The sequence below is a fragment of the Mobula birostris genome, chromosome 32 (genome assembly GCF_030028105.1).
Source record: "Mobula birostris isolate sMobBir1 chromosome 32, sMobBir1.hap1, whole genome shotgun sequence".
Lineage (NCBI taxonomy): Eukaryota > Metazoa > Chordata > Chondrichthyes > Myliobatiformes > Myliobatidae > Mobula > Mobula birostris.
In genome coordinates, this window is record NC_092401.1 from 22167012 (window position 1) to 22183209 (window position 16198).

A 16198-nucleotide genomic window follows, 5' to 3' on the forward strand; every position below is an offset into this window, starting at 1 on the left:
GGAAGTGAAGTCAGAGTTTTGGAATAATATCTGAGACATGCACCATAGTGGGTGGATAAGAATGACATCATCAAATTCAAAAGACAAACTCAGGCGCATGATCAGATATAGCAATAGCGTCATATTCACAATTCTTAACACTAGGCAAGAATCGAAGATCGATTATAATATAATCAACCCTCGAATATTTTTTAGAAACATGTGAAAAGAGAGAATATTCTCTGTTATCGGGGTGCAGATACCTCCATAATTCGATCAATCCAAAATCAATCAAGAAGGAGGTAATAAGTGATGCGGAGCAATTTGGAAGTCGCTGATTGGTTGAGCTCTTGTCAATCATAGGATTTAAACAACAGTTAAAATCCCCGCCCATTATCAACATATATTCATTTAAATCAGGCAGTGAAGCAAATACCTTTTTTAAAAAAAGGATTATCTAAGTTAGGACCCTACAGATTGACCAAAACAACTTTTCTGTTACAGATCACTCCTTTAACAATTAAAAATCTACCATTAGAATCTGACTCAATATCCTGTTGAATAAATATACTGGATTTAATAAAGATGGACACACCTTTAGTTTTACTCTGAGAAGTAGAGTGGAACTGCAAACCTCTCCACCATTCAAAAAATCTATTTTGATCTCCCGCCCTGATATGTCTGTTGAGCAAAATTTATATCAGGTTGGAACCGGTTAATAATTTTAAAAGTCTTTTTTCGTTTGAAAGGATGATTCCAACCATGTACATTCCAATTTATTACATTAATCTATTTAAGTACCATACTATAATTTTATTCTTCTTTATACATGCACAGAGCACGTACCAATACGGGATGATCAAAAATGGCGGGGTGAAGAATACAACCACATAGAAAACACGCATGCTCCAGAACCACCCAATAGGAAAAAACTCCTAACTCTAACCCCACCCGCCTCCCCGAAAGCCCGAAAAGAAAAGGCAAGCAAGCTATGATAGAATACGCAGCCAGGGACTGCTCTGTCTGTACAGAAAAAAGGATTTTCTTTCCCTCCCCCAAGTTAGTAAAAAAAAACTGAGTGACCTTGTAAGAAAAACAATAGTCTCAACAAAGGAAAGTATTTACATTCCAGCATCTATTAAACAAGAAAGAACCAAAATAATGTTATCTCTTAAAAAGAAAAATCAGCGCCATTTTTAAGTTTAACATTAAATCCCTAAATATTAAATTGGTTATAAGATGCTATAATAAAGCAGAAAAAAAAGTTAATAGCATATTTAACCCAACTAGATTTTCAAAAATACTCCATGGTGGCATTTCATCAGATCTTTCCTTTTGCATCTTTCCTTTCCCATTACCTTTGTCACTAGGTTCAGACAAGTTCTTCCCACTCCTCGTAGACATAGACATATTGTTCCGCCTCAAGAATCAGCAAATAAAAATTTTAAATTTGAAGTTTAAACTAGGGGGAGAGAAACAAACTAAGAGCAGCACAAGATTGCTGCTACTCCATTTGCAGACAGGTGTGGTCTTTGTCAGTTTCATTGAAACCCAGATAAAAGAATTTTTTTAATGATATGGGGCTACGTCCAAATTAATTATATGGGATACATTTAAAGCATTTTTATGTGGTCAGATTATTTCTTATTCAGCTAAGCTTAAAAAACAGACTAAAGCAGAAATAGATAAGATTTCAAAACAAATTAAAAACTTGGATAATATTTATGCAATTTCCCCTAATATTGATCTATTCAAGCAAAGGGTGGAACTTCAATCACAATATAACCTATTACTAACTCATCACATTGAAGGCTATTTGCTTAAGTTAAAGAGCCATTTTTATATGTTTGGAGATAAAACATAACAAACAGATCGCATCTCAATTAAAAATGGCTAGAGGCAAAAGGCAAATTTTGAAAATTTGTAGGAAAGATGGTACCCTGGCTTGGGAAGATGAAGAAATTAATACGATTTTTCAAGATTTTCATACTGAACTTTATAAATCTCAATGTCCAGTGGATTCTTCTGAAATGAATGCTTTCTTATGAAAGATTGCTTTTCCTAAAATTTCTGTTGAGGATCAAAAAATTCTTGATGCCCAAATTACTGAAGCCGAAATTCATAAAGCTATTTTTTCAATGCAATCTGGTAAGGCCCCTGGACCTGATGGTTATCCTGTAGAATTTTATAAAAAATTTGGAAATTTGCTTTCTCCGTATAAGTTGGAAATGTTTAAGGATTCTTTTGTGAAAGGCGATTTGCCCTCTACTTTCTATGAGGCTTCTATTTCTTTAATTCTTAAAATGGATAAAGATCCTACTGACTGTGCCTCATATAGACCTATTTCATTATTGAATGTCGATGCTAAGATTCTGTCAAAGATAATGGCCAATCGGTTGGAGAATATTTTGGGTAAAATTATTTTTAAAGATCATACAGGCTTTATAAAAGGTCATTATTATTTTTCAAATGTTTGGAGACTATTTAACATTATATATTTGTCCTCTTTTAAAACTCCATAATGTGTCGTCTCTTTGGATGCTGAAAAAGCGTTCGATCGAGTCGAATGGAAATATTTATTTAATGTTTTAGAGAAATTTGGCTTTGGTGTTAATTTTAATAATTGGATTAGAATAATATATAAAACTCCTATTGCTACGGTTGTAACTAACAACTGTAGGTCTCCTTTTTTTCAGCTTTCACGGGGGACAAGACAAGGTTGTCCATTAAGTCCTTTCTTAATTAATTTAATATTAGAACCCCTTGCTATTGCTCTTCGTGAAGCTAAAAATATTCATGGGATCTTTGTGAATGAGACTATTCATAAGATTTCTCTTTACGCTGACAATTTATTGGTTTATATATCAAATCCCGAAGAATCTATTTCTGCCTTGCTAAAATTATTCAATGAATTTGGAGATTTTTCGGGTTATAAAATAAATTTTAGTAAAAGTGAATTGTTTCTTTTAAATGAATTTTTTCTATTTATGATAATACTCCTTTCAAAGTCACGGATTCTTTTAGATATTTAGGTGTTATAATTACTAAAAAATGAGGATCTTTATAAAGCCAATTTTGTTCCCTTGGTAGACTCTATGAAGTATTTATTTAGTAGATGGAGTCCACTTACATTTTCACTTGTCAGTCGTATCCATATAGTTAAAATGATGATTTTACCAAAATTTTTATATTTATTTCAGAATATCCCTGTTTTTTTCACTAAGAAGCTTTTTGATCAGATTGATTCTATTATTTTATCTTTTATTTGGAACAATAAACAGACCAAGAATTAGTAAATGTCGCTTACAAAAGTTGAAAAAGGATGGAGGTCTTGCTTTGCCTAATATAAGAATGTATTACTGGGCTGTTAATGTGTGATACAAGTCCTTTTGGTTATATTGGGTTGATAAGAACGATCGGCCAATTTGGGTAGACCCGGAATTGAAAGCTATGAAACAGTTTTATTTAACCTCATTATTGGGAGTTGCTTTACCTGGACAATTAGCTAAAGTTACTAACTTAAACCTATATGCTGTGATTAAGCATTCTTTACAAATTTGGCTCCAGTTCTGTAATTTTTTTAATCTTAAAAAATTTAAACTTTGTAGTTTAATTTATCGAAATTACTTTTTTAAACCTTCTTTGAGTGATCCAATTTTTTTTTAACTTTGGAAAAATAAAGGTATTAATTCTTTTTTGGATTTATTCAAAGAAGATAGATTGATGTCTTTTGAACAATTAGTTGATAAATATTCTCTTTCATACTCATGCTTTTTACAATACCTTCAAGTTAGATATTTCTTACAAAAATATTTAAGTAATTTTCCTTATATATTGGAGGCTGACCTGTTAGATAATATTATGAGTATGAACCCTTCAACGAAGGGTTCTATTGGAAGAATTTATAATTTATTATTACAATGGGATAAGCGTCCTTTATTTAAGATTAAGCAAGATTGGGAAAAGGAACTCAATTTGACTTTTATAACGGAGGATTGGACACAGATTCTGAAGCTGGTTAACACTTCTTCAATCTGTGCTAATCATTCACTGATTCAATTTAAAATTGTATATCATTACCATTTGATGAAGGAGAGACTGCCTAAAATATTTCTTAATGTCGATAGTTATTGTGATAGATGTAAGACTGAGACAGCTACACTGACACACATGTTTTGGTCTTGTTCTATCCTGGAACAGTTCTGGAAGTCAGTTTTTTCAACAACTTCTGAAGCACTTAAAATTTATTTACAACTTAACAAATTAACTGTGCTTTTTGGAATAACTCCTCAAAATATCCATGGTATCTCTGTGTCTGACCAACATGTTATTGCATTTGTTACATTGATCAGAGGGCCATTTTGTTGAAGTAGAAGGATACATCAGCTCCCACTTTCTCACAATGGTTCTCTCAAGTGATGCTATGTCTTAGTTTGGAGAAAATTAGTCAAACCTTTGAACCTTTATTTGATTTTGAGAAAAGGTGGGGTTCATTTGCTCGTTATTATCATTTGAGTTAATTGATAGATTTCCTCCATGATCTAATTGTAAATTTTTGGTATTTTTGTTTTGCTGGCGGTTTGATGTTTATCTTTAGAAGCTTTTTGTATGACGCATGGCTTTGGGTTGTACACCTAATGGGGTTTCCCCCCACTTTTTCTGCTTAGTAGGTTTTTTTTATTATCACCAAAATTTTTCAATCCTTAAAATGTTTTTTTTCCTTGAGACATTGTAAGTGTTGTTTACTTTGATGTATTCATGTTATTTTTGAATAATAATATAATAATAATAATAAAAAGATTTAAAAAGAAAGACTCTGAAGATCTCTGACCCATTGTCACCAATCCAGAGTTCCCTTACCCCGCACTCCCCCCTCTCCATTTCCACCCAAAGTCCATAAACCTGACTGTCCAGGTAGACCCATTTTTTTCTGTCTGTTCCTGTCCCACTGAGCTTGGGGCTGCATACCTCAACTTTGTTTTTTTGTCCCCCGGTTCAGTCCCTTCCAACCTATGTCCGTGACACTCATGCGCTCTTGATCTTTTCAATGACTTTAAGTTCCTTGGCCCCAATCATCTCATTTTCACTACAGGTGTCCAATCCTAATACATCTCCATCCCTCATCAGAAGAGCCTTAAAGCTCCCTGCTTCTTTGTGGACAACAGACCCAACCAATTCCCCTCCACAGCCACTCTCCTCCATCTTACAGAACTGGTCATCTCCCTCAGTAAATTTTCCTTCAGCTAATCCCACTTCCTTCAAAGGGATAGCCATGGCCAGTCACATGTGTCCCCACTATGCCTGCCTTTTCGTTGGCTATGTGGAACAGTCCATGTTTCAAGCCTACACCGGCATCACTCCCCAATTCTTCCTACTCTATATTGACGACTACATTGGTGCTACCTCCTGCACCCATTCTGAGCTTGTTGACTTGCCTCCAACTTCCACCCTGCCCTGAAATTCATTTGGTCTATTTCCAACACCCCTTTCTGGATCTGTCTCCATCTCTGGAGACAGTCTATCTACAGATATTTTTTATAAACCAACTGACTCTCACAGCTATCTGTACAGTACCTCTTCCCAGCCTTTCACTATTAAAAATACCATCTCCATCTGTCAGTTCTTCCGTCTCCACCACATCTGCTCTCAGGATGAGGCTTTTCATTCTAGTCCAACAGCGATGTCGTCATTCTTCAAAGAAAGGGGCTTCCTTTCCTCCACCATCTACGCTGCTCTTACCCTCATCTCTGCCATTTTGCGCACATCTGCCCTCACTCCATCTTCCCACCGGCACACCAGGGATAGAGTTCCTCGTCTTCACATACCGCCCCACCAGCCTCCGCATCCAGCATATAATTCTCCATAACTTCGCCATCTCCAATGAGATCACACCACCAAGCACATCTTTCCCTTCCCTTCACTTTCGGCTTTCCACAGGAATCACTCCCTACTTGTTAGAACAGAGTTAAGGATGAGTTTTTTTTAGACAGAGTAGTGAATCTGTAGCACACATCAAAGTTGCTGGTGAACGCAGAAGGCCAGGCAGCATCTCTAGGAAGAGGTACAGTCGAAGTTTCGAGCCGAGACCCTTCGTCAGGGCTAACTGAAAGAAGAGCTAGTAAGAGATTTGAAAGTGGGAGGGGGAGGGGGAGATCCAAAATGATAGGAGAAGACAGGAGGGGGAGGGATGGAGCCAAAAGCTGGACAGTTGATTGGCAAAAGGGATATGAGAAGATCATGGGACAGGAGGCCCAGGGAGAAAGAAAAGGGGGAGGGGGGGGAAAAACCCAGAGGATGGGAAAGGGGTATAGTGAGAGGGACAGAGGGAGAAAAAGGAGAGAGAGAGAGAAAGAATGTGTGAAAATAAATAAATAACGGATGGGGTACGAGGGGGAGGTGGGGCATTAGCAGAAGTTTGAGAAGCCAATGTTCATGTCATCAGGTTGGAAGCTACCCAGATGGAATATAAGGTGGTGTCCTCCAACCTGAGTGTGGCTTCATCTTTACAGTAGAGGAGGCCGTGGAGAGACATACCAGAATGTTTTCTACAACAGCACCCCCCTTAGTGAATGCCATGTAGAACCCCCCCACCCCCGTAGAATGCCATGCCACAGGCTGTGTGGAGGGCAGGTCCATGGGTAAATTTAAGGTGGAAGTTTATCATTTTCTGATCAGTCAGAGCATCAAATGATATGGGGAGAAAGTATATGTATGGGATCAGCCATTATGGAATGGAGAAGGAGACTCGATAGGCTGCAGAGTCGATCATGCTGGAAATCTGAAACCAGGGATGGTCCTGGAATCTCCCAGCATTCTGATTCTCATCCACGGATGCTGCCTGACCTGCTGAGTATTTCCAGTGCTGTACTTCCAATGCAGATTCAGGGAGGGAGTGGGCAATTAACTGAAGTTTAAAAGTGACTAAACCTGGTCTTGCCACAGTCATATTAAAGATGAATGGAGCACTGAGAGTCCTCTTTCCTCCCTGCTCCTGTCCAATGAAAAGCAGCTCCAGTACAGAAGGCAGGGTTGCTGCCAACCTTCCACACCGTTATCGATAAGCTCATGGAATGGAGAGCAGGGTAGTAACCATCTCCATTTCTAACAGGTGACCGGCCATTTGGTTCCTTGAGTCAATTCCATCTGCTCCTTAACTCCATTCACCTGATTTTCTTTCTCAAACCATAAGTCCCCTTCCCAAGAATACTCACTCAATCCTCTGTTCCAGCAGAGGTCTTCTCTGGATTAAACAACACAGAGCTGAGTTACTCCATCCCGACCCACAGAGCCCAGGTATAAAAGGGAGCAATCTATTTTTACTATTGAGAGAGATTTTTGTCTCAACATGAAAATGGTGAATAAATCCCAACTGACTGAGGATATCAGTCGTCCACAATTCTCCTACAGAGTCCTACAACTAAAGACGAATTTAATGGGCTCTGTCCTGTATAAGTTGCATAGGAGAGTCATTGTGGGGAGGTGGAGAAGTTATCATTGGTTTTTCTGTTGTCTTCTTTGATAAATCTCATCATTAGTTCAAATGGGAAGGGAAAAAGGACTGACAAGCAAATGGGAATAGTTGATTGTGGTTGGCATGGATGAGATAGGCCAAGGGGTCTTTTTCTGTGCTTTATTACTCCATGATTTTATATTTCAGAGTTTGTGAAATGAATTCATTGACCAGTCATGTTCTTTTAGAGTACTGCATTGTCCAGGGACAGGTGTGACTGGAGGAGGCAAGTTGTGCTGAACATGTCCCTACCTTAGAAATTACTAGGCTTATCCATAACCCTCTATTTTTCTAAGCTGCATGTACCTCTCCAAAAGTCTGTTAAAAGACCCTATCGTATCCGCCTCCACCACCTTTGCCAGCAGCCCATTCCGTGCACTCACCACTCTCTGCATAAAAAAACTTACCCCTGACATCTCCTCTGTACTTACTTCCAAGCACTTTAAAGCTGTGCCCTCTCATGCTAGCCATTTCAGCCCTGGTAAAAAGCCTCTGATTATCCACACGATCAATGCCTCTCATAATCTGATACACCTCTATCAGGTCACCTCTCATCCTCCGCTCCAAGGAGAAAAGGCCGAGTTCACTCAACCTGTTTTCAGAAGGCATGCTCCCTAACCAGGCAACATCCTTGTAAATCTCCTGTGCACCCTTTCTATGGCTTCCACATCCTTCCTGTAGTGAGGCGACCAGAACTGAGCACAGTACTCCAAATGTGGTCTGACCAGGGTCCTATGTAGCTGCAACATTACCTCTCGGCTCCTAAGTTCAATTCCACGATTAATGGAGGCCAATACACCGCATGCCTTCTTAACCACAGAGTCAACCTATGCAGCTGCTTTGAGCGTCCTATGGACTCAGACCTCAAGATCCCTCTGCTCCTTCACACTGCCAAGATTCTTACCATAAATACTTTATTCTGCCATCATATTTGACCTACCAAAATGAACCACTTCACACTTATCTGGGTTGAACTCCATCTGCCACTTCTCAGCCCAGTTTTGCATCCTGTCAATGTCCCACTGTAACCTCCATCCAGGTCATTTATAAAGATCACGAAGAGTAAGGGTCCCAGAACAGATCTCTGAGGCACACCACTGGTCACAGACCTCCATGCAGAGTATGACCCAGCTACAACCACTTTTTGCCTTCTGTGGGCAAACCAGTTCTGGATCCACAAAGCAATGTCCCCTAGAATCCCATGCCTCCTTACTTTCTCAGTAAGCCTTTTATGAGGTACCTTAACAAATGGCTTGCTGAAATCCCTATACACTACATCTACTGCTTTTCCTTCATCAATGTGTTTAGTCACATCCTCAAAAAATTCAATCAGGCTCGTAAGGCATGGCCTGCCCTTGACAAAGCCATGCTGACTAGTCTTAATCATATTATACCTCTCCAAATGTTCATAAATCCTGCCTCCCAGGATCTTCTCCATCAACTTACCAACCACTGAAGTAAGACTCACTGGTCTATAATTTCCTGGGCTATCTTTACTCCCTTTCTTGAATAAAGGAACAACATCTGCAACCCTCCAATCCTTTGGAACCTCTCTCGTCCCCATTGATGATTCAAAGATCATTGCCAGAGGCTCAGCAATCTCCTCCCTCACCTCCCACAGTAGCCTGGGGTACATCTCATCCGGTCCCGGCGGCTTATCCACATTTATGCTTTCGAAAAGCTCCAGCACATCCTCTTTCTTAATATCTACTTGCTCAAGCTTTTCAGTCCACTGCAAGTTATCACTACAATCACCAAGATCCTTTTCCATAGTGAATACTGAAGTAAAATATTCATTAAGTACATCTGCTATTTCCTCCAGTTCCATACACACTTTCCCACTGTCACACTTGATAGGTCCTATTCTTTCACGTATTATCCTCTTGCTCTTCACATACTTGTAGCATGCCTTGGGGTTTTCCTTAATACTGCCCACCAAGGCCTTCTCATGGCCCCTTCTGGCTCTCCTAATTTCCTTTTTAAGCTCCTTCCAGTAAGCTTTATAATCTTCTAGATCTCTAACATTACCAAGCTCTCTGAACCTTTTGTAAGCTTTTCTTTTCTTCTTGACTAGATTTATTACAGCCTTTGTACACCACGGTTCCTGTCCCCTACCATAACTTAATACATGACTCCATCAGAATCAGATTCCTGTTTATTGTCACTGACATCTGTCGTGAAATGTCTTGATTTGCAGTAGCAGTACAGTGCAATACAGAAAATATACAATAATTATGATAAGAAATATATATTTAAAAATTCAAAGGTCCAATTTAATGTCAGAGAAATGTATATAATATACATACTGAAATGCTTTTTCTTCGCAAACATCCACGAAAACAGAGAAGTGCCCCAAAGAATGAACGACAGATAAACGTAAGAACCCCATAGTCCCCCAGCTTCTCTCCCTCATGTGCGTAAGCACAGGGAGCAACAATACCCCCTCCCCCACCAGAAAAAAAAGCAAGCATCGATACCACCAACAAGCACTCATTGTGAGCAAAGCAATAGCAAAGATACAGACTTGCAGTTACCCCACAGATTTCACATTTCATCTGGCATTCAACATACCACAGGTTCTCTCTCTCCCTAATAAGGGAGAAGGAGGCATCTCCATTTTTTCCCCAGCGGGCGGGGAGATATAACAACAGCCCGCTGGTTTACGATGTTAAAGGTCCATTACATTGCTTTTTTTGAGCTCTATGCCTGAAGATTGCACAGATCCTGGGTCTTCAGGCCCACAGCAGATATCCCGACTCCCCCGACGACACACGGGTCTCCTGCTGTGAAACCGACCCTCGATCCACCCGTCTCCAGAGCCCCGAGATCTTAAGCTTCCAAATTCGAGCCAGACTCTCAGGCCGAACCCTTGGCATGCTGAAACCCTGAGAACAGGTCCCATTCCCGCAAAGAACCGAAGTCAGTGTGTAACTGCAGGGCAGGGTCTCCAAAAGAACACTGAAAGGAGGAAATAAAGATACTAAAGACGGAAATAGAGCTGTTTCCGAAGATAAAAGCAAGGGAGTTGACATTTAGCGCCATCTTAACTTCACTCCACCTCCTTTTTTAAATAAGTAGGGAGAAAAGAGAGTGAAAATAGTGAGGTGGTATTCATGGGTTCACTGTCCATTCAGAAATCTGATGTCACAGAAGAAGAAGCTGTAACCAAAACACTCAGCGTTTCTCTTCAAGCTCTTGAATGTCCTACCTGATGGTATTATTGTGAAAAGGGCAGGTCTTTGGTGGTGGGGGTCCTTAATAAAGGGTGCACCCTTTTGTGGCGTTGCATTTTGAAGAATTCCTTGATAGTGGGAAGGCGACTACCCATAGTGGTGTAGGCAATATTTACAACTCTGCAGGTTTTTCTTATCATGTGTGGTGGCCTCTCAAAACCAGATGGAGATGCAACAAGTCAGAATGTTCTCCGTGGCACATCTTTAGCATTCTAACTAGTCACATCACCAGAGAAGGTGGGGCTACTCTTGATTCCTCCACTAGGATCTGCAGGTGTTGATAGGCAGCTTCCAGATCCAATGAGCAGGAGAGCAGGCTAGTAACCATCTCGGCCTCCAGCAGCTGGGAGCTATTGATTCCCTGATTCAATTCAATCTAGGGTGGTCAGTGCCTTAACTCCACATATCTGTCTTTCTGCCTCGACTCTGAAGGCCTTTCCCAAGAAAATCACTGAATTGTTTGTTCCAAGGAAGGTCTGGTCTGTGTTTAAACAACATGCCTATGTTTTGCTCCATCCAGACCCACAGAGTGCACCTGTAATCCGGAGCAAACAGTGTTTATCATTGTGAAAGATTTTGTCCTTTCTCACAGATGTCAACAATTGTGAATAGTCGCCCTGTGACTAATATGTAACTTGTAACAACACAGTGGGTTCCCACCAGTGTAACTGCATCACAGGGACTCTGGCATTTTCTGCAACTGCCAACCTCACTGCAGGGAAGATCTGTGAATGTATGGATTTAATATAACCACAATATTGAAAATCAATTCAAAGTAGTGGTTGTCATTGACATCCCTTCAACGTTGTCCTTCAGATAACTCGAAGTAAAGAAAGGTATTCTGTGCAAGTCCCACAGAAGGGTTATTGTAATGGACATGGATTTCATGACCTGTTGAGTTTCTCCAGGAACAAGTTTGTCCAGAGTTGCCATCTGTAGCTGGCATGGTGGTTACTATTCTGACCCAAGATCGCAAACTCCACACGATCCAATGTGGAGACCATGTGGGAGCAGGTTCAGTGAGGGCCTGGGAAATCCATGGGAATACCACTGTGATCCAGAGAGGGAAGGGGAAGAGGTAGAGATAGACCTTGTAACTGAAACTGCCTCACTGTAGGCTCGTAATGAGTTAGCTATCACTGTGAATTCAATCTCCGCTGGTGATGAATGGAAAGGTGTGTCTTCTGTCACTATGATAGTGTGTTGAGTACTCGTGGAACAACCAACAGCAAAATTGTCAGTAGAAAAGATGTCTTTGTGTTCCAATATCTTATAAGTTATTCTCTTTTTCCATTCCTCTGGTATTGGTGAGTCATCAAAGTTGACTGACTTCAATGTCAACTTTCCTAATAGAGGAGACTATTCCTCTTCCTTTTTCTTTACTGGGAAACTAGAAACTCCTGACACCTCCTCCTGAGGTGTTTCTGACAATCCCTGTTCTTCTGTTAGAATAGACACCCAAAGATTTCTACAGTTAGGTCTCACCAGCACTCCTGCAGGCAGAAGTGGATTTTCTTCCTGATTGTCAGGCGCATCCACAAAAATGGCTGGGGCACTGGGAACTCCTGAGAATCTGGGTGTTCCAGTCACTCTAACTCCTCCGGCAGAAGGTAAAGTGACTGGTTTAGACTGAGTATACATTTCCTCTTTTATTCTCATCATCCTTCACAGGAGAAACTTGCACATTCTCAAAGGCAGCTCTGAATGCAGAGAGAATAGACAAAGTTCTCAGAAAGTTCTCTCCCTTTCTCTCTTTACATGCTCCCATATGCCTTCACGGTAGAAATGTTTGTTCCCACAAGAATGGCAACTTTACCTTTGACAACTGGATCTGGGCAAACCAACACAAGTGTATCAATAGTCTCAGCTACTGCAATATCTGCTCCTGAATACACCAGTGTCAACGACAAATAACCATCATGAGGGCAATCATCAGCATTAAGCCCCCAAACCTCAAGGGCACTGACAGGAGCCAACAGTAAATGTGTCAAATCCCTGTTGAAAAGGATCTGTAGAGTAAAGTAACTTGAGAACCTGTGTCAAGTATGACCCTAGCATAAATACTTTCAGAATGTCTGGAGACATCAGAACTTGGCCCCACTAAACCTTCAGGAATAATGTTTTGCACCTTAGTATTGCTGTTGATACACTGATTGGAACGTTTTTGCTCCAGGACGTCAGACTGTTCCTTTATTGGGTCCCTCTGTTGTTTCCCATCATTTTCTGTTTGATTATCCACTGGTTTACTTTTCGAAGATTTCCCTGTCTCTTACAATCTCGTTTGAAATCTCCATCTTCTCGACATTTGTAACAGAGAATACCAGTCCTATCCTTCACCCTATGCAGCAGCATTGCTCTGCTTTGTGATTTTCACAGGTGGGTTGGGCTTTCCAGTGAACACGTCATGTTTATCTGCAACATTAACAGATATCTATTGAGACATATCAGCTTGAATGTTTCTCACCTCATTTCTCAAAAATTATACTTCTGTGGTATCAATGGTTACTCTAGCAAGAGGGCCTCCAACTGAAGACATTACTTGGCTTTTGGAAACATTTCACTCCTCAATCTTATTTTCTTAGTGACTCAGCAAAAGATGGTGGATCACACATCTTGTGGGTCATTGGAATACGTCGAGCAACCATAACTTATGACAGTGTACCCTTCACAACTTGCTCCACCCTCAAGCAGTTTATCTCAGAAAGTTGAATGCGTTCTTTGCGGCACAAGCAATGCAACAGTTTATCCAGCTGCAGGTGGGAAGCAGAGAGCTTCTCTCCTTCCTCTCGGAATGTGTATCTGAATCTCACCAGGGGTTCCGCTGAACTTTCAGTGGTGCCAAAAGCGTTTCTCAGAGCTTGCATAGAGCTAATTGATGTGGTGAAAGGATTTTCTGCCTTTCAAAACCTCACTATAATCAGCAGCAGGGCCCTTTAAACTCTCTACCAGTCTCTGTTTCTTTATATTGTCTGAGCACTGCCACTCATCCAGCTCAGCTCAAGCCTGATCCTTCTTTCACCCCAAAGTCCAGCGCTGATGCCACTACACCACCAGCCAGCTTTATACTGGTGTCAAGACTAGTGCTTGATTTGGATTTAAGTGACGGAGAGTTGTGCAGCATCAGCCTCACTCTCTCTTCCCAATTCCCATCTAGATCCAGCGGCAAGACGAGTTGAGACAGATGGAGATGGGACTAGGCGCAGTGGATGACCAGGAGATCTTCTGTGTTTTGTCATGCTCTACACATTACACGGCGCTTGCAGAGACTGCTGCCTTAACCGTTGGACCTTCCATTGGTCTCGTCCACTCAATCTGCCAGAGTCGGTCTTCACATGCTGGGATAGACAACTCCCCATCTCACCGAGGGTTTGAGACCCGTTGGCGACCCTCACCTGGTTTAGCTGGCTTGTCGAAGCCATTGCCCGGGGTGTGGCCATGTCGCATGCAAACAGCTACGGGGAGACACAAGTGAGAGCCGAGTGCCAAGTGGGGACCAAAGGTGAACTAACCACCTTGAAAAGGACGCAAAATGTTCCTCCACCAAAGATGCTACCCCTCCCTGACACCCCATACACCCCATAGTGTTTTGAGAAACCACGGCTCACTGAATTCCAAAGGTCTGTAGAGCTTTGATGAGGAATTCCTCATGACCCCAGAGCCCCAATCCAGAGATTGATCTCAGACACGGGCAGCTCACCCCAGATGTTCATACCACTGGCTCCAGTCCTCAGGTCAGTCGCAGGAGGACCTGGTCTCTGTGAGTGGTGGGAAGGTGATGAGTGAGCAGGGAATGGGATTGTAGAGATGGGGGAGTGTGGAAAAGATTATTTAATGTATAAAGAAGATAATTAAATTCAGCACCTTGTCACTTGGTGCTGAATGGTCTCACCCCAGCCCATTGAAACAACTTTACATCAAACATGGGTCCTGATGTCACACACAGAAAATGTTGGAGGAGCTCGTCGGTCAGGTAGCATCTAATAAGAGAAATAAACAGTCGTCATTTTGGGCTGAGACCCTTCATCAGGACTGGAGAGGAAGTGTGAAGAAGCCAGAATAAGAAGATGGGAAAGGGAAGGGGACAAGCTGACAGGTGATTGGTAAAGTCAGGTGAGGGAGAATGTAGGTGGGACGGGGAGGGGTATGAAGTAAGAAGCTGGGAGGTGAGAGCTGGAGAAAGTAAAACGGGACAAAGAAGAGGAAAACTTATAGGAGGAGAGTGAACTGAGGGAGAAAGGGGAAGAGGAGGGACGCCAGAGGGAGATGATAGGTTGCTGAGGAGAAGAGAAGGGATAAGAGGAGAGCCAGAGTGGGGAACGGAAAAAAGAGAGAAGGGTGAGGGTGAGAAATTACTGGAAGTTTGAGAATTCAATCTTTATGCTGTCAGGTTGGAGGCTAACCAGACAGAATATGAAGTGTTCCTCCTCCAACCTGAGAGGGCTGATCACTTACACATTTAACTGGTTTCATGGCTGTGGAGATGTTTACAAATTATCCCTCCCAAACCAGCAATGAGGCCCATACCAACGTTTCACATTAGTGTGGCTTGTGCTAACATTACAAGTGCAATGCCAACCATGGTATCAGTTCCTTTGGGTGCCAGTGGGCATAGGCTTGGGCGAGGCATTCACAGTTTTTCTTGGGGTCAAGAAGATGTGGCATCAAGTCACAGTACGGTGTGTCTGGGTCTGATGCTGCTCATTGTGGGAGTACATCAGCCTGGTGTTACAGAGATCAGCGCTTCCCTGCCTGATCCGTGAACACCAGGAAGGCAAACGGTAGAGTTGCCAGGTGGACGCACAGATCTCTAAAATGCCATTTTCATTCCAGTGGATCCACTTTCCCGTCCTGCCTCTGAGAAGCAGAACTCTACACTGTCGCAGTGCAACTTGAATTATCCAGCAAACGCCCAGCAGGTATGAGAAGTTCTTCTGATGTTCACTCACTCTGTTTCTCCAAGGAGCAAACTTAACTTCCATTATCCCCAGATGTGGATCTATTCGAATGTTTTCCTGCATATGCAGTCCTCACCAGAGTCAGCAGTGTTTCTTGGGCTGTCAGTGATCATGTGGGTATCGAAGAGAATTAGTTTGGTATCATGTTCAGCACGGATATTGTGGGCTGAATGGCCTGTTCCTGTGCTGTACTGTGCTATGATCTGTGTATTATGGAAAACAGAGCTAGAAAGGAGCAGATGTGAAGGGAGGGAGTGTGGACTGAGTAGAGAGGGCATAGGAAGGTCCAGAACAAGAAGGCAGAGTTTGAAAGTTAGGGCCATGCCTTTCAGAAGTGAAATTTGAAAAGACTTGTACACAAAATGGTGGTGGAAACTAGTAATTAAACACCAAAATAAATTAATCCATTCTGCCTACAACGTCCATATCCATGATCCTCTGCACGTTCCTGTCCTTACCTAAGAGTTCTTAAATGTCTCTATCATGATGTAAAGAGAATATAAAGGAATGAGTTTAACATT

At 41.6% G+C, this 16198-nt stretch overlaps 1 protein-coding gene across 2 annotated transcripts in view; it reads left to right on the top strand.

The window, feature by feature from the left end:
- The window catches only part of LOC140191294 (adhesion G protein-coupled receptor E3-like), a 133526-nt gene that overhangs the window by 81302 nt on the left and 36026 nt on the right, over positions 1-16198 (top strand). For both annotated transcript variants that reach the window (XM_072248568.1, XM_072248569.1), the window contains exon 5: positions 15553-15638. In XM_072248568.1, coding sequence (XP_072104669.1) covers positions 15553-15638 — 86 coding nt within the window. The remainder of the gene's footprint in view (positions 1-15552; positions 15639-16198) is intronic.